This window comes from Pagrus pagrus (assembly GCF_965226575.1).
Source record: "Pagrus pagrus genome assembly, chromosome: 5".
Taxonomy (NCBI): Eukaryota; Metazoa; Chordata; class Actinopteri; order Spariformes; family Sparidae; genus Pagrus; species Pagrus pagrus.
In genome coordinates this window covers 20,043,835-20,067,128 of record NC_140189.1, presented here as the reverse complement: position 1 = coordinate 20,067,128, position 23,294 = coordinate 20,043,835, and the positions used below count along the sequence as shown (strand labels likewise).

The following is a 23,294-nucleotide window of genomic DNA, read 5'->3' as shown; positions in this document are numbered from 1 at the left end:
TTTTCAAGTGAGTTTACGTCAGCAGAGTGTGTGTGTGTGTGTGTGTGTGTGGGAAGGTTTGTTGGTTTGTGACTCACCTCTGACGAAGACATAAACGCTGACGGCAGTGGTCCCGACAATGATGGCCTTTACATCCTTGTAATAGCAGCGATAGTAGCCGGTATCCTTGTCACCCTGCGCCGCTTTCAGGACCAGCCTCTTGCAGTACGGCCTGCCAGGCTCACCAGGACACTCGCTGACCAGGGCGACCCTCTGCCCGGGGGCCCCGGTGGCTGGCAGCTGGGCCTGACGGTCAGTTAGCTCCTGTCCCTGCCGAGTCTGATCAGGCCAGGCCCAGGCCAGAGTGTGCTGTCCCCTGAGAAGATGTCAGGTCAGAGGATGTGGCACAAAAATGTAGATATTGTTCACATTTTTCAAGTCTGTCAGGTGTTTATGACAGCAAACAAAAACTGTTTCAGCGTACATATACTGTATGCACCTGGTTGTTTTAAAGGTGCGATATGTAAGAATTGGCCACTTTCATACTCTAAAGAAATTGGGAGCAACATATCACCACAGAAACTGCTAACTGTTGCCAACTGTAGATGCCCTCTGGTTAGCTAGGTTAGCCGTGCAGTTAGCAGTCCAGACTGGGAGCTCGGAGAGTTTAATGAGAGTGGGTGGGCCTGGGCTAGCTGGTTAGCAGGCTAACTTCAGCAGGTAGGATGATTTAGGTAATGTTTGTATTTTAAGACGGACTTTCTTTACATTACATTATTTAAAAAAAAATGAATTTAAAGCATTTAGCTATGCACGGTGATCATTAACTGTGAGCTGAGAAGTGTTTGTGTGCATTTGTGTGTATATATATCGCCGTGTGTGTGTGTGTGATGCCACGATTTCCTCTGTGCATCCACACATCTCTGTCGGCTTCGTGCTTTGTCACATAAATTCAGTTATGGGTGGACATGTTAACCCGCAGGCATTATGAGCGAGATTGAGTGGAATCATAATGGCCGTCTGTAAACTGATAGCTACGCTTTCACCACCTGCCTCGCCACAACAACAAATGCGCACATTTGCAGACAGTGCCAAAAAGTGATGATGGGAAAATAACTGCAGAAATCATAAAGGGCAATGAAAGCACTCCGCTAGTTATTTTCCAGCCCCTCTGAATAGCGTCTACCCATCTAGAATCGAGAAAATTGCACATTGTGACGACTGAATTGAGTGGAATGAAACCGACTTCCTCTGCCAGGGGACTCTCAGCGGTGCGGGCCACGTGAGGTTTACGTGCAAACAACTGAAACCGCCGTTGGAAAAAGTCCAAAGGTATCACCAGCTTTCCAAAGACAGCATTTTTTTTTCTCCTCACAAACAAATTGGTTGATGGAGCGACATTGGCAGCTGGCAGCACAGCGGAGATTTCACGAGGATAAAGGACGGCAATTATGAGGGAATTCATATCTCACTTTGACTCAGTTAAAACAGGTGTTGGCTGCGTTTTAGAACAAATAAATCTCTGTGTGTCTTACAGGACATGACCTTTTTATGTATTTACATTTTACATTAGAGAGGTGGAATAATATCTAAGGATAGAGGGTGTTGCCACGGTTGTTTAATAGTAACGTATCAGTGGTGAAGGAGGTATTCAGCTCCTTTAGATAACCCATTATGACCTAGGGGGAGTTTTAAAAATGCATTTTAAATCGAAGGCGTTGTTTGAAAACACCTCATACAACCTGAGGGGTTTCTGAAAAACCTGACAGAATTGTGGATGTTCAATAAAACCCTTTGGAGCAGAATTAAAAACCATTTAAGAGCTTCAGACTAAGGCTTTAATTGGAAATTATTGCCTTTAATCTTCAGTTCTTCAGTCACATGGCTTGAAAGTGAAAACATCACCCAAAACACGTTCACGTCGCGACAGGCTCTAAAGGGAGGAACACACACACATTGCATCCAGTCTTAATTGGTTAAAGAATAATTCCAGTTATTTTTTAACTTGGATCCAAATGAACGTATTAAAACACCACAGTCAAACTTTAACACAAATAGCCATTTTTGTGGCTGCCAGCTGAGGTGATCTACTGGACCAATAGCAATCCTTTTTAATACTTATCAGTAATAATATGTAAAAATAGGGCCCAGTTTAAAAACAACCAGAATGACCCTTTAAATAAAATAGTAATACCACCCCTGTGAAAATACTGAAGGCCTTTTTATTCCTGAGACATTAAGCAGCATATTAATGTTTTAGGTGCTTGAGGTGGAGCTGACTGTAATTGGGCTGAAACTAATGATTATTTGCATTATCGATTGATCTGATGCTTATTTTCTCTATTCAATGATTTAATGTTTGGTCTGTAGTAAGTCAGTGTTTTTTTGTTTTTTGTCATGTATAAGAGCAAGTTGTGTCTTGTTTTTTGTGCCTTTTAAAGCAGGAAAAGACAATTTAAAGTAAATGTATAGTCTCATATCATGCTAACGATGATAGTATTGATAGACTGTATATTGTCCAGCCCTCGTGGGTGGTTGTATCTTTAACAATACATCATATTTTATAAGCTCCTCATAGTAGTTATGAATACACACACGATGGAGGAAAAAGTTTTATTCCTCTCAGAACTGCAGTGAAGCATGAAGTTAAATGAAATTTGTCAAGTATGCAAGTAAACGTGTTCTTTGTACACTTTACCAGAGTACATATACACTCTGCAATGTATTGTATTGCATCGTGGGATTCCCTGATGGGAGCCTTGGGCCATTATTCCAAAATAATTGATTTCTGTTTTTGCTTTCAGCCGGTTTCAAGATTTTACTCACTGAAATTAAAAACAGCAAGTCATGCATAAGTGCACACACACACACACGCAAACACACACACACACACATACCTGCATGTAATAGTGAGTGTTTCGTGGGCTGGAATCACTAGGTCGTCTTTGGAGCTGTCGAGGATGGGTGGAGTCATAGAAAAGCCAATCACCAGACCTGAGGGAGCGAACACGGCAACTGCATTAGATTCATGTTACACAGGTCGGTCAGGACCAAGTGGTTTTGACAGAGCCGCGAGTATGCTGTCGAATCTCCGCAACACGTTGGGAATATGAAATCAGACACGACAGCGGCTCAGACAGCACGTTGTTCATTTCTTTTACAAGCTGTAAGGCGGTGTGCGGCACTGAGAAACAGCCAGACAGAGAAATCACGGCCTTCTCATCATGAGTCTCGGAGCTCACAGTTTCCTCCCCTGAATAGCCACAAAGACCATTTAGCCTTTGATTCATTACTAATGCATTCACTTCACTGGCTGGGGCTTGGTTAATATGGCCGGTCTAGAATGTCATTACCGTCTCAGAGTCCCCTCCGGGTGCTATTAGCGCTTAGTCAGACTCCACACCTACAGTCTATCATGTATAAAAGTGTCACCGTGACTTATGCCCCACCTGGATATCATTAGAGATGAAAACACACAGAGCGATAACGCAGGCAGAGAGGGTGTGTGTGAAGGTGGCGAGGCTTTCTTTGCATTTATGAAAGCAAATGATGTCCATTTTTCACAACAGACTCGGTGTTTGTTTGACTGTGATTGTGATGCGCGTGCGGTATTTCGTGCACTGCATTTTGGCACTTTCCCAGTTGAGCGAGCTAAGCAGAGAAAATTATTCAAGGACAAACAGAGCAGCAACTTAAACACCTAAAAGCATACCCTGTAATCAATATTCTCTCCTCAGCAGACAAAGGAAAGTATTCGGGGTCAGACAGTGTGAGCGTCAGAGAGCAGATACACATCTTTACATCACTGACTAATACAGACCTAAGCACCGGCAGCATTAAAGCCACAAGAGCGATTTCACAACAGTCAGTCATGACCTGCTGCCAATCAAAACCCAGAGCTGTGGACAGCTGCGATTCGTGTACACAAACCTCATTCCTCCAACACATCCTGCTGCCCAGGGAGCACAATAGAGCGAGGTTGTTCTTATGTAAATATTTTGTTAATCGTGTTTACAGTAAAGGCTGATCCCGATGGAAGGAGACTGATCAGCCTGGCTTCCTTCTGACTCTGAAAACAGCCAGAAACTCAAAAATACCCTCAACCTTGAAGAGAAAATATGCAGTTATGAGAAACTTCTACACTGCAAGATAGAAAGACTTATATCTTATTTTACAGTTTGGCATTTTGGCTGTCACCATCTTGGTTTTATGGAGCCAGAAGTGACCATATGTGGACGAGTGGGTGGAGCTGTGGCAGATATCCTGATTTGAATTGGCTGACAACTCGACGACACAAGACGGGAGCGACTTGTCGACCACAACGTAGCAACGGCCTGAAGCGTATTCTGCTTCATCGGTTATTTTACTCTAAATGGTAACATCATTTACGAAATGAACATCATGCTGTATTGAAGAAGACTTGAAACTAGCGATTGAGACCATGACCTCATTTGGAAAATGTTTACTGAGGTAATAGATCAAGTGAGAAGCAGGGTCATTTTCTCATAAGCTTACATAAATTGGACGTCTTTTTGCAACCAGTGGAGTTGCCCCGACTTGTTTAATACACTCTGATTTTATTTGATGTTTACCAGAAAGACTTTAAAGGTACAGTTTGTAAGATAGTTGAGTCTCATTCCCAACTCATTTGGATTTTGTTTTAGGTTTCCCAACTTGTCATTATTGATCGACACATCGGACTCTACTTTCATTAAAGTAACACAGGCAGATAAATTGCTCAGATAGATTAAACAAACAGATGCACATATAATGACCACATGTCTCCCGAGGCACTAACCCATCAAACAGCCTGTCAAGATCATTGTTTCTCATCTCGTCATATTTTCATGTTTTCATTTAGCTTTTCGAATATTGAAACATGGAAACGCTGACCGTCATGATTCATGATGATCATTCATACTGTATAGTGTGCCTGTGGCTGAAACATGTTTTCCCAGGATAACAATAATTGCACACACGGCGGTTCTTGTCTTCCGTACAATAAAAATGAGATGCCAACCTTTTTTTTACACTGTGGCATGACAATACTCAGGGACACTTTTCTCCTGCATATATGAAAAAATGCACGATATTTTCCCAGAAACTTTCAGACATTTGTGAAGTTCGTACAATTAAATGTATATTTTACTATGTTAAGTCAATCTTCTTTAGTTTTATCCAGTTTTCTAAGACATTTTGGGAAATAAACTTATTTACTTTCTTGCCAAGAGTCAGAGGACCAATATCACCAGCAACCAGCTGACTGTATGTATACATATTTAGTACAAATATTCAAATATACAACTTTGCATTTAATGAGGTGAAAAATCAGGTGGTGGCGAGTCAGCCCACTCCTCACCTTTGCTTGAGGCTACATTTATCCCTGACTTAACTTCCAGCAGACACGTTGCATTGTGGGTAATGCACCAGTTTTGGAGAAGGAAGAAGAATGCCTGGAATAAAAATGACATTTCTTCCTCTGCTGCATCGATTGTGACACTTTTTTCGTCCCTTGAGTCCGACAGTGTTACAGGACAGCAATGCTGAACTGGTGGAGTGCTCTTTTCACCAGCTGCTGGCAGTCGATTATACAGCCGTATTTATCTTTTCATCTATTCCTTGGAAAGAAAGCGAATCAGCCTCTTTCCCAAAATATCGAATTATTCCCCTGTGCTTTATTATTGCTGGTGTTGACCCTCTCACTTTCTTTTATACTAATAATATATCGATTCACAATTCAAATATCCGTGTTCATCTCTGCTGGGGATCACAGCTGAGACAACGCAGCCACCGAGCAACATCTGTTTTTGTCTTTGCTCCGATATTAAAAGTGATATCATGCTTATTTAAAACCACAATATAACACTTGCATGAATGTGAACAAGGACAGCTGACATCACCATGCTGACAGAAAACAAACATGTTTGGGGGGTGACGTGAGAAGTGGTGGCAGTTCATGAATCACTCCCAGCTTGGCTCCCAGCAGGGTATTCCTTCCCCACTCTTTCAGAGATGTTTAACTTTGCCCCCGAGGACACGCAAAGTTTTCCTAACATATTGTCTCAGCTCAGATGTGACCCCGCCACCAGCTTCAGTCCCATCACCACCCCTCTGCAGCACAACACAGCTTTGTCCATTCTTCCTCACACCTGAACTGCTGTAAATCCAAACAGCGGGCGGTGTCTGTGAAACATACACAGGGGCCAACAGGGGCCCACCTCAAGGCCTGCGGACAAGGGGAAAGTGTGAAAGGAAATTCCTGTCAGGACAGGTCACATCTTCACTATTTTCAGAACAGCAAATTTCCTTCACACACACTCCGGGAGGGAAACAAGAGAGATGAACCTTGAAGGATAGTAGAAAGAAGAGTGCTGGACCTCCCACACCTTTCCAGATTTCGGTCCCTGCTGTGTGCACTATGGACAGCAGACCTCGATTTTTCCATCCAGCTATAGATGAAGTAAACAAATCAAAGCCTGTCAGCTTGTCTCAGGCAGTATTTGAAAGACTTAAAAGAAAAGTGTGAGATATTCATTATTTTATGTCGACAACATTAAAAGCTGCATTGGATTAAAGCTCTTAAGTTCTTCACAGCGACACAGAGCTTTTAAAGCTTTTTTCAGTGCATTGTTTTGTTTTTTCTTGCACAACTTCACTGTTTTGGTTCAATCTCACAGCTCTCATCAGTTTTCAGTGATAGAGGTTCTGGTAAACGACAGTTAGCGACTAGCTGGTGAACACAGTGGAGCATTTTGCCTCAAAATGAAGCCAAAAAGAGTTGAAAAATCTGGATTTAGACAAAAACGTGTCAAAGGGTTAGAATTTTTGAGTTTTTGGAGATATTTTCTCATTAAGCTTACTCTGCTTGTGTTTAGGGATACTCTTTGAGTCTTTGGTGTTGAGGAGCTAGATTCAACATCGCTCCCGGTGTTGCTTCATCTTTAGCTAACGGTACAGCTTTGTCATAGAGCCCAGCAGTCTTCATTTGGACTTCATTGTGACCTTTGAGGCAGGTAAAAGTGTTATTTTACTTTATAAAATACATGTTAGCTAAGCTGCGAGGGATTATTTTAGTCAGTGGAATGTACTTAACCCTAACCCTTGTCAGCTAGCTGCTTAAGTTAACGTTCGCCCCAAACCTGTTGAGCGTGCTGGACGTAAACTCCAGGAATTTAATGTAAGCAGGACTCTTCATTACTTATGTTCCTGTGTGCGTATGTATGGTAGTTAATGTTAAAGAGTTCAGTTTTATTTCCTGAATCCTGTCTTGAATCCTTGTTAAAGCATCATAAAGTTGATTTGAACTGACAGAGAATATATTCCAAGGGAAATACTTAAGAATGCTAGATGTATTTTTGTTGCGTTAACGGACATGCATCTGTAAATAAATGCTAATGGTGCACGGTATCTTCTGGATGTATAAAGGCGATGGTTCGCTTACAACTTTAGAAGGTGACGGTAGGTCAATGTCGTGTTTACAGCTTGTTGTTCCCCCGAGTGAGAACAGAAACAAGATGAAAGGAGGACAGATAAATGAATGCCTCAGGCTCAGCAGAAAAGCAATAGCACTAGTCATTTGTTCAAACTCTTGCAATAACTATCATTTCTTCTGACCTCAACCTCTCGAGGCTATGTGTGAATAATGAGTGTTGCTCTGACGGGTCAAGGTAGAAGGGTGGGCATACAAATTCTGAGACAAGTCATCGTGGTTCCCCTTAACCACAACCGTGCAATCGCTACCGAACCTTCACTACGTGAGTCGAATTGCCTGAACTTTAAGTAAACAATTTAACAATTTGTATCTGTTTACATGCATTAATCACTTTTTTAATGGCAACATGTGAGCAGATTGTAACGTGACGTCAAAAATGAGACCGTCCCCGTCCCACTCGGTTGCCTATACAAGCCTGTGGATGATCCGTTTAAGTTAGAACACAACGTGGGTTGTAAATATTAACGAGGAGAACAGTATCCAGTTTAATGTGTGGTGACGTGGGTGAAATGATTTTCCTTCCTGAGTGACTGATGAGCCAAATCCCAGCTGAGTCTGAATGATGGATGCTTCCCTCACAATCAGCTGAGAGATCACACACTGACAGACAGGATGCAAATTGTAAATCTTTTGGAAATGTCATGACTGACTCGCATGCCCTGGGAGACGAGACATCAAGATGCTGGAGGTGTATTTGGGAAAGAAACCTGAAGAGGATGTGTTTACTAGAGGGGAAGGATTTCAGTACGGCAGGAGCGTCTCACACCGGAGGGCAAAGAAGTCATCACACCCACAAGGAGTGGAGCTCAAAGCTTTTTAAAGTAAAGCAAAACATTTAACAGATCATTCAAGCTGATACGATTCGCGACAAACAAGCTGTTGTGCTGTGAGCTCAGCACTTCTGACACAACCTATTTCTAGGGAGAGTTCGAGCCACAAGTCTTTGGATCTCTTATATATCACTTTCATCCTAAGTGGCTCTCTCGTAACTGCTGAAGGAGGTGGTGCAAAGTCATAACTTAACGTGTGCTCGGTAACACGTGGCTGCGGGCCAAAACAGCCACCGACTTCTCTGCTGCTTTGACACTTCAGATTGATGAGAGGCAGGCAGGAGGCATTTCTGCACCTCGCTGTAGGTAACTGCTGCAGGACCTGCTAGCTCTGTCCGCCTCTGATGAAAATGTACACACGACGTTTCCAAACTTTGAGGCAGCAGATGCAGAAAGCCTGTGTGCCTATCAGCTACGTTTAGGGATTGAAAAAACATAAATCCCATTAGTATTTGTTTGCATTCTGTCAAATATAATTAAAAACACACATTGCTCCGATGTACAGCTATGTGGGGCGAACGCCAAAGAAAACCAAACACATCAATTCATACAAGTTCACGGCTGATGGCGTATCTTGTCGTGATAATAAATGCATTTCCCTGGCGCGACCTTTCCTGCCGCGTTTCGTGACAGATGTTATGACTCTTATCACTCCGTCGGCTCATTTATCTTACCATGCATTAAACAGCGAAAGTTAAAATAATATTGTACAAGCCTTGTTCCTCAACAGCATTTTCAGCTGGAGGACAGTCAGCAGTCAACAGTTGTGTAGGTGGACAGTGAGTAAGTGGAGCTGCAGCTGTGAACTCTGGTTTAAGGAGACTGTGTTATCCTTCAGTACACGAGGCTGCAGCTTCAATAAGAAAGCGACAGACTCAACAGTGTCTGAGGCAAATTAAACAAAACGTTTCGACAGTTTCTATTAACTTGACATGATGCTGAACCTTTTTGAGTGAATGCTTTTATGTATTTATTTTTTCAACCTTCCACAGAGTTTCCATTAATTTCTGCGAGATATGAAAATAAATCAGCAAGTAAACTGTTGAATCGTGCTTGAATTGTAATGCAGCTATCAGTGAAGGTTTATTTGAAAAACGCACTGCAGTAATTCATAACAACGTAATGTGAATATCAATGCAGAGTCGATCTATTGTCGTAGACTTCATATCGCCTGCGAGTTAAATGTGCAATGCGTGACAATTATACACCCGTCAGAGGTCTTTGGCTGTAGCTGCTGTTAGCTAGTTAGCTCAGTTAGCCGTTCAGCTAAGCGGCCCTACTAGCTGACTGGCTCAAGAGAAACAGCTGGACTGGATCCAGACAGCCAACGCACGTTTGGCAAGACGTTTTTAGTTAATTTTATTTTGTTTCTATTTGAATTGAGTGTGTTACGATGAGTAAATGAGGCAGTTTAGCTTGTTTTTGTTTGGTAAACATGAATTTAGACGGTGTATGGTTGTATTGTTCTGTTTGGTAGTGTGTAAGATAGGGTGACCAAACGTCCTGTTTTCCCAGGACATGTCCTGTTTTCACGTCCTGTCCTGGCCGTCCCGGGAGATTTTTATAAAATGGTGAAATGTCCTGTTTTTCATTGGGCCATTAAATTGACGCTCACAACGAGCGAGCAGACAGCCATAGCACTCCTGCCTGCATCATCATGCCGAAGCGTAAATGCACATTTAACGATGAGCTACAAAAGAAATTCCCCACTTACCGTCCCGGTTGGGGCAAGTGGGAGGCTTCGTGCACTGTGTGCAAACCCAGTACATATGTTTCGGTGTCCAATGGGGGTGCCAGGGACCTCAAAGCCCACATGGACACCGAAAAACATAAAAAAAAAGTGTGCGAGGTGAGTGTAGTAGTTGGATTGATGCAGAGGTATTTTTCAGTTATTTATTATTATTTATTTTTCTAATACAGAAGAGACATTATTTCTATCATTATTTCATTTGTTGTTTTTGAAACAATAAATATAAGTAATAAATAATATAATAAAACATGTTAAGTAACCTCTGAGAAGCATGTCTGAATGTGTGTCTTTGGTTATAGATAGTATTTTGTTTGTAATATATACATTTTCTATCCATACAGAGGAGGCATACTAAATGTACAGTATGTTCATTTTAAGGCATCTTTGAGTGGATTTTGAGTATCATATCTCGTTGCTGGGCCGAGTGTCCTGGTTTTTGGTAATCAAAATATGGTCACCCTAGTGTAAGAATATTGCCTTTCCTGACATTTTGTGACTTTAGTTTGTTTATTTATAAGAGTTTGCGAAATGTTGCTAACGCTAGCTCGCATACATCTCCCAGCTGAAACTACAGCGGGAATCAGACTGTCCGAAGAGGTATTACTGGACAGGCCAGAGCTAGCTGGTTAGCATGCTAACTTCAGCAGACAAAAATAGTCTTTGACATGTCAACAACTGTACACAAAAACTGTATTTTAAAAATATTAAAATTGTACATTTAAAGAGTGAGATAATCATTCTTTTTTTAAATGAACAATTTTTTGTTTTGAAAATTAAAACACAAAAGTATCCATCCATCCATCCATCCATTTTCTTCCGCTTATCCGGGGCCGGGTCGCGGGGGCAGCTGCCTGAGCAGGGACACCCAGACTTCCCTCTCCCCGGACACTTCCTCCAGCTCTTCCGGGAGGATCCCAAGGCGTTCCCAGGCCAGCCGGGTGACATAGTCACTCCAGCGTGTCCTGGGTCTTCCTCGGGGTCTCCTCCCCCCGGTGGGGCATGCCTGGAACACCTCCCGAGGGAGGCGTCCAGGGGGCATCCGATACAGATGCCCAAGCCACCTCAGCTGACTCCTCTCGATGTGGAGGAGCAGCGGCTCTACTCCGAGCTCCTCCCGTGTGGCGGAGCTCCTCACCCTATCTCTAAGGGAGCGCCCCGCCACCCTGCGAAGGAAACTCATTTTGGCCGCTTGTATCCGGGATCTTATTCTTTCGGTCACGACCCAAAGTTCGTGACCATAGGTGAGGGTAGGAACATAGATTGATCGGTAAATCGAGAGCCTCGCCTTACGGCTCAGCTCTCTCTTCACCACGACGGACCGATACAACGACCGCATTACTGCGGCCGCCGCACCGATCCGCCTATCAAACTCACGCTCCATCCTTCCCTCACTCGTGAACAAGACCCCAAGATACTTGAACTCCTCCACTTGAGGCAGGATCTCTCCCCCAACCCGGAGGGAGCAAGCCACCTTTTTCCGGTCGAGAACCATGGCCTCAGAATTGGAGGTGCTGATTCTCATCCCAGCCGCTTCACACTCGGCTGCAAACCGCCCCAGAACATGCTGGAGGTCCTGGCCCGAAGGAGCCAACAAGACAACATCGTCCGCAAAAAGCAGGGATGAAATCCTGTGGCTCCCGAACCAGATCCCCTCCGGCCCATGACTGCGCCTAGAAATTCTGTCAATAAATATAATGAACAGAACCGGTGACAAAGGGCAGCCCTGCCGGAGTCCAACATGCACCGGAAACAGGTCTGACTTACTGCCGGCAATGCGAACCAGACTCCTGCTCCGGTCGTACAGGGACCGCACAGCCCTTAGCAGAGGGCCGCCGACCCCGTACTCCCGGAGCACCTCCCACAGAATGCCACGGGGGACACGGTCGAATGCCTTCTCCAAGTCCACAAAACACATGTGGACTGGTTGGGCAAACTCCCATGAACCCTCGAGCACCCTGCGGAGGGTATAGAGCTGGTCCAGCGTTCCGCGGCCAGGACGAAAACCGCATTGTTCCTCCTGAATCCGAGGTTCGACTATCGGCTGAATTCTCCTCTCCAGTACCCTAGAATAGACTTTACCAGGGAGGCTGAGGAGTGTGATCCCCCGATAGTTGGAACACACCCTCCGGTCCCCCTTTTTGAATAGAGGGACCACCACCCCGGTCTGCCATTCCAGAGGCACCGTCCCCGACTGCCATGCGATGTTGCAGAAAAACACAAAAGTATGATATGCAAAATTAGCAGTAATGTAAATTAAATGCTATTATTAGAAAAATCAGATAAATCACTCTCATGGCCCGGTGATTAAATCAATTTTGCTCAATTTTCCGAAGCAAACAACGTCTAACAAATCAACAGTCATCTATTCAGAATGATTGCTTGGCCTGAAAACACAAATGGATGGTGATTGGCTGGCTGTCAACCACCTTACAAAACAAGGGGTAGTGAGCCAAAAAAATATTTGAGCTCGGTTCCCCTCTTTTCCCATGCATTCCAGCTGGTGGTGCAAAGATAAGCAGCAGCTCTGGCTGATTAGCTTCAACTAACAAAAAGCAAGCATCACATTTTAAGCTACAAAGATAAAACTCAGTGTTTCCAAAGTTGATTTACTCCTTCTCTTATCATAGGATTACACAGGACATAAACACACAAGTTTAGATGTATAAAATCCTCCAGACAGATAAAACACCCCATTAACAGTCCTTGACAGAAAAGCAACAATTGTTGCCAGCTCTCCAGGTTTCCAACACTTTAAGGACTCCAATGACTTTATAAATTGTGTGATTCGGCTAATTGGGGTCTCAATATTTCTGATCACTGGGGATTTTCAAAATTATTCAACAATTACTGACCATTTAAAAAAAAAAAAAAAAAGGAGCTTTTCATTGGCAGTCGTCTTGTGTTAGACAAACAGCTCATTTAACAAGTCCTTGTAAAAACTTGACACAGCTCTTGCGAAATGTGATTTCTCTGAAAGTCCATTCTCACTGTGGGAGTAACGTGTACACCCTGCACCAGCTCCAGCTGAGTCTGCCGGGCAAACATGAAGGTCTGAGTGACGTTTGTTTAAATTAGCAACGAAAGAGGAGAAATGACAAGTGCAAATGTAATGCATAAAGGGATGAAAACCGTTTGGGCCGTCTTGCGCTCAGACATGCCAACCGTGTGACAGCGATCATATAGAGATGGCTTTGCTGCACATGGATTCACACAGCTGGTGTTTCTGTCTCCTCTGCTGCATGCCTCTGTCATGATGGAAGTGCCAGATGTCCTTATATGTGAGCTGAGTGCCAGAAGTCAGAATATTTCAAGGACAATTGTGCCTGTTCGCTCACGATGTGCATTAGGCTTCACTTTGATGCGTCAGCCTCACATACCTGGTTGACAGGCAGGAAAGATGTGCCACTGGCTACTTGTCAATTGAAATGTTCAAAGAGCACACCAGAGGAAGATTAAAAGTAGCTCTTTATGTAGGTCTGACGGTGCAGAGGGCTGCTGCATCTAAGATTTTGCCAACCATGTGAAGCAGGCCAAGTGTTTGAACACGCATACCACAATGTCTCCCTTTTGTCCCAGCCAGGGGACAGGCACCGCAGTTAAAGGAACAATTTTGAATTTTGATGTGCTTATTTTTACCATACAGACATAAAAGTGATATCAGTCTTCTTATATAACTCTTGGAGAGAAAACTGGTTAGTGTATTTCCCAATGAAATTAACAATTTCTTCAAGGAACCGCAGCCTCCTCTTTCAAAAATGCAGTAGATTCACACAAATCAAACCCTTTTTACGCAGAGATCGACCCTGACCGAGCCAAACAATGGTGGCGTAATGCAGCCACAGTGTGTGATGTTAGATAGCATGTCAGCGTTCCAGGGGTGTAAATACAGACAGTGCAGGCAGTGCAGTTACACTGGGGCCCTTGGGGGCGAGGGGGCGGGCCCTCCGACAATGTGTCTGGCAGAGAGCAGTGCCTGGTGAGTGATTCAGATCGGCACGTGGGAAATACACCTGTCCTCAAGGAGACACCCACGATACATATTATCAACAGTGCCATTTGCAGTTACATCCTCTCGGGTCTTGTTGTCACTTTGTGCTTCGTGCTCACCAGTGTTGTGTTTCCCTCCTGTGTTCCTCCCCAGCCTGATTTTCACCCTCACATCAGCCCTGTTCCCACTGTCTCTGCACCTCAGCCCCTCGTTAGTTTAGTTTGCATCTAAGCCTGTGTTGTTCCCTCACTCTGTCTGTTCGTCTGTTCTCGTCCTCGCATCGGTCCTGTGTCTCCTGTGTGCCCTGTGCCTTTCCCCTGCTCCTCGTCGCTTCTCGATTTGTACCTGTTACATCACGGTTGATATCATCCTCTGTTTGGAGGGTGAGGAGTTCCCGGACCTCCTTGTCACCTCATTTCGCAGACATCTTTGGTTGCTGTTTGCTTTTGCGAACTGCTGCTTGCGGATTGCCCATATAATACGCCGTCAAAATGTCACACTGTCCCATCCTGAAGGCTCGCTCTCTCTACACGGACGTCAACTCATTGCCGTTACTACCTTTGCTGGCTGTTCAGAGGTGAAGCAACAATGCCTAAATACAGAATGGCAAGGCGGAATAAGCAAATAAACAAAGCCACTTCTCAGATGACTTGCTTTCTGCCCCCACTGATGACTTTCAGTGTATGAATTTTTAAAATGATGCTACTACATTTTCTACTTAAAGTAGCTGTGCAGAGTTATAGACCCAACGACTGTCTCTATTCAAACATACGATGTGCTTGTTTTGTGAAGAGTTATGGCAAAATTAACTGTAGAACTGCTCAAGAGGGAGTACTGCAGTGTACAAAGTAGATCTTTGGCGGATTGAAATGCCTCTGCATGTGGTGCCTCTATCTTATCCTCTGCTGAGCTTCCTTCATGGCTCAGACTGGTGGTTTTGTCACAGTCAGGGAATACTGAAACTGGACTGCCCGGCCTACAGAGGACACCTGCTGACTAAAGATAAATCATACACACAGACGCACACACACAGAGAAAGAAGCCTAGCTGCCATAAGACACTAAGCCAGTTAAAAATGTAAAGCTTCTTTGACAAGCAGACAGATACAAGGCAGGCAGGAGTCAAGCGCATCAAAGGTACACATGGAGACGAGAGCCTCTCTCTCCAAGGGTACGACACAGGGCACATTAAAGCTCGTGTGAAAGGCGGCACAGTGTTCTTCATTGCGAGCAAATTTCCTGTTTTCTTTATCATGTTCACGCTTCTCCCATTTCCCTTTTTCATGGACGGTGGAAGAGATGTTGCCTTTAGTCTTTCCTCGCTCCTCTGTAGTTTTGTCTCTGATCAGTCACATGACAGGAACAGGAAAAAAAGGAACCTTGTGTAAACAAATAAAGCTTTTCTCAGAGTGTCGGTTTGGCGCAAAGGATGCGACGTGGGAGTCCTTCATGAGGACAGACCGCTTTTCACAGATACAGTCACTCTAATTAGGTGCATTTGCTGTTGCTTTGTGGTTATAGACTGTATGAAAGGGCAAAATGCTAGGGAAGATTTTTTTCTATATTTCCCTCAATTCACTAGAAAGGGTTTTAAAGAGACTCGAATGAGACAGCAAATGTATTAACTGGAACGGAATTGCCATGTTTTTCTACAGGTCTTTGGGGGGTAAAGACCAACATGTAGGTGACAGCACAGCCACAGTTATTTCAGTGACACAGTATCTGGCAGAGGGCCAAGGCTATGGCACTCTGAAATAGCGTTGTATGTCCGGCGAGGAACGGGAGGCCATGCAGGCCATGGAGCAGACCTGCTCTCTGGATGTGGAGTCAGCCAGCCTCAGGCTACAACATACTCCCTCTCTCTCTCTCTCTCTCTTCTCCCTGAAAGAAATAAAGTCCACTTCCTCTGTCATCTGGACACAAGGCCGGGCCAAAGCCAGGCGACAGTCTGACTGGCAGCCCCGCTTTGATTTCATTGTTACTACGGAGGAGGATGACATCCACTACGTCCCTGTCCTCTCCACTAGTCGGGGGGAGTTAGGCCTTTCCAACATCCTGCCAGAGGAGGGGTGTGAAATTAAGGATGCGGCGACAAGCCATCTGGGCCAGCTTCCTATGTTTCAAACCTCTGTCCCTGACTAAATCTTCCTGTACCTGCCTCACAGGCACACCGGACAACTCAAGCGCTTCCTCTGTGGTGATCCACTTTTTGCATGTCATCGTTTTTATCACTGAGAAATGGCTTCCCCTGCTGAGAAGGGAACCATGCACATTCTGGTAAATGCTTTGTCCCGGCTCCTGGCGCTGACATTACTGTTGGGAAACATCTTAAGTATCTCTCTAGCACAGTCCTCGCCTGCTGTGACGGCGCGCACGCTCCTAAAACTCGTGCTGCGACTGTTCAGACGGCAAACTTTGAGGAGCCCCATTACTGCGCTTGTTACCTAATTCCAGGAGATTCGGGCCATAAACAAGTCTCTGCTGCCGTGTCAGATGTCCCAGTGAGCTAAATCACTGGGGCAGCTTAACATGCCGTAGAAAACAAGGGCAAAGTAGGGAGTACCGGGTCAACAATTATGGTGCTGAATGCCTAAAGGGAGGGAAGCCGGCAATTTCCTCAGGCTTTGCCAATGGACTCTTTCCCATGAACCTCAAGCGACCTCTAATGACAAAGCAAGAGGTACGAGTGACCAATGAATCGCTGCACGGACTTCCAAGTCACAACAGCTGCCGGTGACTGAGTAGCAATTTGAACGTAATAGCGTAGGTGGCTCTTGTATAACTGATAAGAGGTCTAAATGATGCTTGTTTCTAAGCGACGCTAGCACTTTGGAGGGTTATGATATCCGTCTTACAGCCACTGAACACCAGGATCCAGTTTCTGCCTTCAGAACACGTGTGAAGTGACCGGCCAATAAAGGCAATAGAGGCCACAAAGAAACGTGTGCCAATACGACTTACAGCAAATGTTTTTTCATTGGTCGTTACAGGTACTGGATTTCATGTAATCAGCCTCCTCTAGCATGTCAAGAGGATTTGTGAAGTCAACACCGCGGTAGGTATTTGCAGCTGTGAATTCAAAAGCCCTAATTATTTAACGTAACAGACAAACGTGCAGCAGCACTCAATAAATAACAGCCGTGTCGCAATTTATTTCATCTTCCTGGTTAAAGCACTCGTCACATGATTGTACACACTCTCACCTCTTCATGGGTGAGTTAATTCACTCATCGGGCTATAGCTCAAGAGCTCGTTGAGCGTTACATCACTAAAATGGATCCCTGACTGTCTTTGTGCTGTACCGTCGGCATTATGAAACTCAGGCCTGTGTGAGCATGATGGAAAGGACGGAGAAATCAATAGGCCGGCCTTCCTCTGCATGGAGATTATTCCAAGTGTGGGAGAGCGTTTTTAAGTGCGCTAAGAAAAATTTGAATTGCTGGAGCAAAACGGGAGCCTGCTGTGGCTGACATTTCATTTGCACAGTGGGGACCCAGAGAATGACGGTAAGGCAGGTCAGACTCCAACAATGCCACTATTGATTCGGAAAGTTATTAAGAACCTAATGAGTGGGCAGTAATTGTACAAACACCTAATTGTTCTTTTTCTGTGGGAGGTCAAGCAGTAAGAAGACCTTTTAGAGACCAACAACAGGACTGAAGCTAACCGCTAAGTTTATATTCACACCCATGTTACGCTGTGAGGAAATAATCAAGCGTGAAGGGTTTGAACTTCTGTCTTTGGCTCTCGCTTTTCATTCATCTCACAAGTTCTTCTATCATTCATCTTCCTTCGTCTTTGCCACAAAGTTAATATTTTAACTTGTGTCCGTGTGTTTGTTAGTTGGTTGTTTGGTTTGTTTAGACTACACAAAAACTACCTGACAGATTTTCACAACATTTGGATGGATGATGGGTCTCAGCTCAGAATAGACCCCGTTAACTTTTGGTGTGGATCCAGATAAATACGGGGATTTTTTTCACTTTCTTCAACATTATGAAATAGGGTATTTTTGTCGATGTCTCAGGGAATATTGCATGAATCTTTATGAAAAAACTAAATGTGTTGAAGGTTGTGAAGGCGATTGTGGACAAAGATAGTTGGTTGTTGAGTCATAGTTCGAGGTTGTTAAATACCAACACATTGGGTTAGATTACCGAATACCAACTTCAAACATCAGTATTTGATGACCTAGGAATGAGACTCAGCAATCATGTTTTTCTCCAGAATTGCCTTCCCTACCCTTAAGGTGGCTGCTATCTATGAGTTTGTACAATTTGACATCCTAGATCTGATGAGCTTAAATTATGGTGAGGCAGTTAAGTGTGATACAGCTATTGAGTTTAAGGCTTGACTGAATTAAAGGGGACTGCTGGGCTGAGTGCCATTCTGGTCATGATAGTTGATCGTCGAGTCACATTCGAGTCACTGGGAATGAGACTAAACAATCAACTATCGTTCTCCAGAACAGCTCATTGCACCTTTAAAGTTTTGCAGGTCTCAAACCAAATTATTGGACAGATTTTGACCTGGTTTTGGTGCTAGATGAAAAGTTAAGGTATCACCAAAATTATTACAATTGATGCTGAGAGGAACATGAATGTCTCTATTAAATTTAATGACAAGCTGTCCAACAGTTATTGAGATATTTCAGTGTTGACTAAAGTAGCAGCCAACAACATTGCCATCCCGAGCTTCATGCAGTCAGCATTGCTAAAGACTGGGCACAGAAAACACGGATGAAAACAAAATTGCCACAGATGGTTTTCATCAACTATCTTGCACCAACTTAGACACATATTTGGCTCTTGCTGCAGATTCCTGGTGTTGAAAGAGCTTATCTCTCAGCCCTAGTCATATTTGGGGTGTTGGTGCCTCAGCATGATGAGAAAGTGAGTGACGAGACGTACAAATGCCCGAGGGGCCCTGCTACGCCATGCCAGTGATGAGTGAAGCACCGGACTCCCTATTTATTTGGACTTTACTGCAGAGATCTTCCCACATGGAGCAGCAGCAGCAGCAGCATTCCTCTCTCATCCGAGCTGCCTTCCAGCTGATAGAACAAGATATTCAAGGACAGACACCGAGGGTCCGCTCCTCGGGGTCCTGAGGTTGAATCCTGAGATCAGCGCTGAGCATAAGGGGATATTGTTGGCTAAAACAACTCGACCTCTATAAGTGGACGACTAGAATAATACCCAGAGTTGAGAGTCAGATTTCTGGGATGATCTGATCATGCGGAGGTATGCGTACAGAAAACACTCAGCTAAAAGCAATATCAACACTATGCACCCAAGACACAGAGCAAGCCAAAGATCATTCGGCTCAGCTCAGTTTTGGAGAAGGAAAATGATTCACTGCCTTCAAATGTGGCTTCTACTGGGGAGGTTTTCAATAGCCAATTATGCTTTAACAAAAAAAAAAGAAAAGGAAATGTATCAATCACTGATTCTTAATTCATTTCATGTGCATCCTATTCCAGGAAAGTTGCACCACGATTATTTATAAATGCAACAGAAAATGTTTTAGATCTGACATAATTCAAGCCAGAGACGGAGCGCGACAGGAAGATGGTAGGAAATGGCTCAGGGTGGAAAACTTGGAGCTCCGTAAATGCAGCTGCTGTGTAAATTGTACCCTCTCCCCCTAAATGACACTGACTTCTGGGCTGGCAGGTCTACAATCCACTCTCCCTCAATCTTCCCCCGCGATCATAATAATGCGAAGAAGCCTTCGGTCTCGTCATGCTTGCGTCAGACTCCCACTCAGAAGTGTCTCTTTAATGTCACACATTTGTTTGACCCTTGAGAAACCCCTTCAGACAGATCTGAGCTATTCAGGATAAAGAATTTAAAATGTGAGCTGTGAGCTGTCAGAACGAGACTTTTTAAAAGTGCCTAATTTATTCAATGAGAGATTTTTAAAGTTAGAACACGGACAAAGGGCAAATTGCTGCGTTCAAGGTCCATCATTTCTATACCAGAGGTGTGACGTGCTCTGCAAACAGTAGACGGAAAATATGTGTCAAAACTATGTTCAACCCTCCTTATTATTACTGAAAGAAAAACATTTAATGATAATACAGTTTTAAAGCTCATTACAATCTGAACTGGCTGCAAAACTGAGCTAGAACATGGGCCTCGTTCCCTCGCATGTCCACCTTAATGTGGCACTCAATCTCCCGGGAACATACTGCGAGGCTGTAATTGAAAAATGTGCATCTCTGGTTCCTTCTGCCTTCAGGAGATACTGAGATAGTGTGCCTCTACTGAGAAAGATGGGCTCCCTGTTTTGCCGAACTAACAGGGCCGCAAATAAGTCTTTCAACAGATAACACCAGACATGTTTTTCTAATAGGCACACCGGGTTTGTGCGATGACAGAAATGTTAGGCTGAGCGTCACAATTCCAAGATACACACTGTGAATTTAATTGGGAAGTGTTTTTTGAGTTTTTCTCTTTGTTTCGAGCACTGTAAAAGTTTGCACAGAGCCTTTAGAGAACACACAGCCAGGTGACAAGAGCACGCATTTGTCGCACATTATAAAATCAGTGCAGTGATTTCCCTGAAAATGGATTCTGTGGTGCCACTGGTCCTCATTCCTCTCTGAAAAATCACTGTTAATCTGTTCCTGCGGATGTATGTGACCCACCCAGCACAGCTCAGGGATATTTACGAATCGAGCGAGAGTCATCCCACCACCGCGGAGTCAGGATTCGGATAAACCATATGGCGGCTGCCCCTCACAAAAGTATTCCCTGTGCTTTATGAACAGCTGTTCAACAGCAATCAGCGATGAACGAGCCAAATGTACACATTCAGTGAGAAAAACTGCAAAACAGATAACACGGACAATCAGAAGGCCCTGTTCAAGTGTCTGGTGTGAAACTGTGCAGTGAAAACAACATGCTTTAGATTTATTAGTCTCACTTCTTTCTTAGGAATAAAAAGCACATGTTGGATGTCGAAAATAACCCAGAAACTCTTGAAACAAGTCGAGTTAGACTGGACGCGAGCGACATTCTGTCACCTTTTGCTCGCCTTACAAAAATAAGATTACATAAATTAGATGATTTGAAGGGATCTCGCCCCCCCATCCCCTCCTCCCCCTCCTCCCTCCCTCCACATGTCAGTCCAGTCCACATCAGTCAGCTCTCCTCCCACTATGTGACCTACATACATACATACATGCAAGGTGATGTGCCACTCAAACTTAACAGAAAACGACTCTTTTTTTACTGTAGCATCACCAATTAACAGCTGCATCTTCATCAGACACAACAACAGCATGCCTCCCCCTAGTGCCTATCTGCATGTAGACTTGGAGACTCCCACTGGGTTCCTTATTAATCCAGTCCCACATTTTGAGGCAAAAAGAGAAACTTTCAATCATGTTTATAGATGAATGGTGCGCTTATAGCTCTACTCATGAATACTGAGGTGATTCAAAGTGACGCAAAGCAGGTTAACGTGTGAGTATTTCGTGTTTTTGACTGGATATGATGCGTCAGCCTTGGAATAAAGTAAAATCCAGCTCCATGTTCAATTAAAAGAACAGAAAGTATACAGAAAACTACAGGAGACACTCCGGATCGACCTGGCTTCAGTTCAACGTGAATAAAACTGTCTAGACACATAACCCAGATCAACATCGGATCAATTATTTACTGGCCGTCAGTGCAAACACTCGGCTCGACCTTTCCCTTCAGCCAAAAAAGTTGTGCGCTCCAAACTTTCACGCTCACTGCAGAAGTCTCCTCACTCACCTGAGGCATACGCTATTCCAATCCAAGTCCGACAGAAAAACGTGAAATCTGTCTTCATCTCCAGATCTCCGGTCCAGAAAGTGCAGAAGCCTGATCGGTGTTCCCTTTTTCAAAAATAAAAAAAGTGAGTTTTGACGCGCGCGGAGACAGTGGAGAGGCGCTTTGGATGAATGTCCGATGGGGGAAGAAAAAAAAAAAAAAAAAAACTCAGGTGAACCTCGACCAATCGATGCGTGATCTGCACCCAGCACACAGAGGACACAGAGACGGAAGGCTGAGGGGAGAGCAGAGAGGCAAAACACGTCTTTTTTGTCTAAAGGACGCACAAGGCACTGAATGGGATTTACAATGATTTCCTTTTTCCTTTGCTCGTGACTGGAGCGCATGCACACCCATCCATCCATCCAGTTCATGAAACAAGCTGAATTGGTGGGGTGTGTGTCGGTGGGTGTGGGGTGAATGTGAGAGAGAGAGTGAGTGAGTGAGGGGGGTCTGCTAACATCCATGACAAATTTCCTTCCTGCAAGACCCCATGCGTTTCATCCTCGGCGCTAAACACCCAGTAATGACATTATAGAGGATAATAAAGTAGTGCCACCTCATTCTGTATCATTATAAGGCACCATGAAGTACAATAAGAAAACTTTAAAGGATAAATTCACCCAAAAAGTGAACATTTTAGTCATTCTCTGCTCACCCTCATGCTGATGGAAAGCCAGGCAAAGTTTGTTTAGTCAATAAAACATTTCTGGAGCTTCACGGCAAAACAATGTTGCCGCATTCTCCCAAACAACTGAAGTAGATGAGGACTAAAAAAACAACCAAAAACAAACATAGAATTGTTCCTTTCAGCTCATTCGGCATAAGAAGAGTCTCCAGCTGCCCAGAGGTCCCGGATTGATTTGAAGAGAGGTCATTTACACCTTCAATGTGTGGTTGAGTTTTCAGACGGGTTGCATGCTAACGTTTTTAGGTTAGCAGCTGCAGTGAAGATTTCTGCCTTAAAATAAAGTATAAATAACATCTTTTCAAGTCAATCTGGGATCTTTGGATTGTATAATGCGGGACGATCTGTCTCACCCTTTTTAAAGCTGAAATCTTCACTGTGGCTGCTAAGCTAAAAGCATTAGCATGCACACCCTCCGAGGTGAATGCATGAACTCAGCCACACGTTGAGGGTGTAAATAAAGTCTGTTCGATTCAATTTGGGATCTCAGGCTTCAGGTGATGCCGGATGACCTGTATGGAGACGTTTTATGTTTTTTTCCCAGTGTTTTTTACACCTAAAAAACAAGTCCCCACGTACTTCAGTTGTTTTTGAGAATGCTGCAAAGCTGTTTTGCTGTGAAGCTCCAGAAATGTTTTGTGGACTACAAATTTTAACTCGACTTTCCATTGGCATGGAGGTGAATAGACAATGACTGAATTTATATTTTTTGGGTGAACTTACCCTTTAAACCAGGGCTTACCCTTTAAACCAGGGCTGCCCA

At 44.0% G+C, this 23,294-nt stretch overlaps 1 protein-coding gene across 1 annotated transcript in view; it reads right to left on the bottom strand.

Annotated features, from left to right (window-relative positions):
• Window positions 1-22,179, bottom strand: part of flt4 (fms related receptor tyrosine kinase 4) — a 47,182-nt gene extending 25,003 nt beyond the window's left edge. Inside the window, 3 exon segments of the mRNA XM_084352336.1 lie at window positions 78-355; window positions 2,877-2,973; window positions 21,805-22,179. Of these exon segments, the coding sequence (XP_084208462.1) occupies window positions 78-355; window positions 2,877-2,973; window positions 21,805-21,862 (433 nt within the window). The 5' untranslated portion in view covers window positions 21,863-22,179.
• Window positions 22,180-23,294: the final 1,115 nt, after the last annotated feature.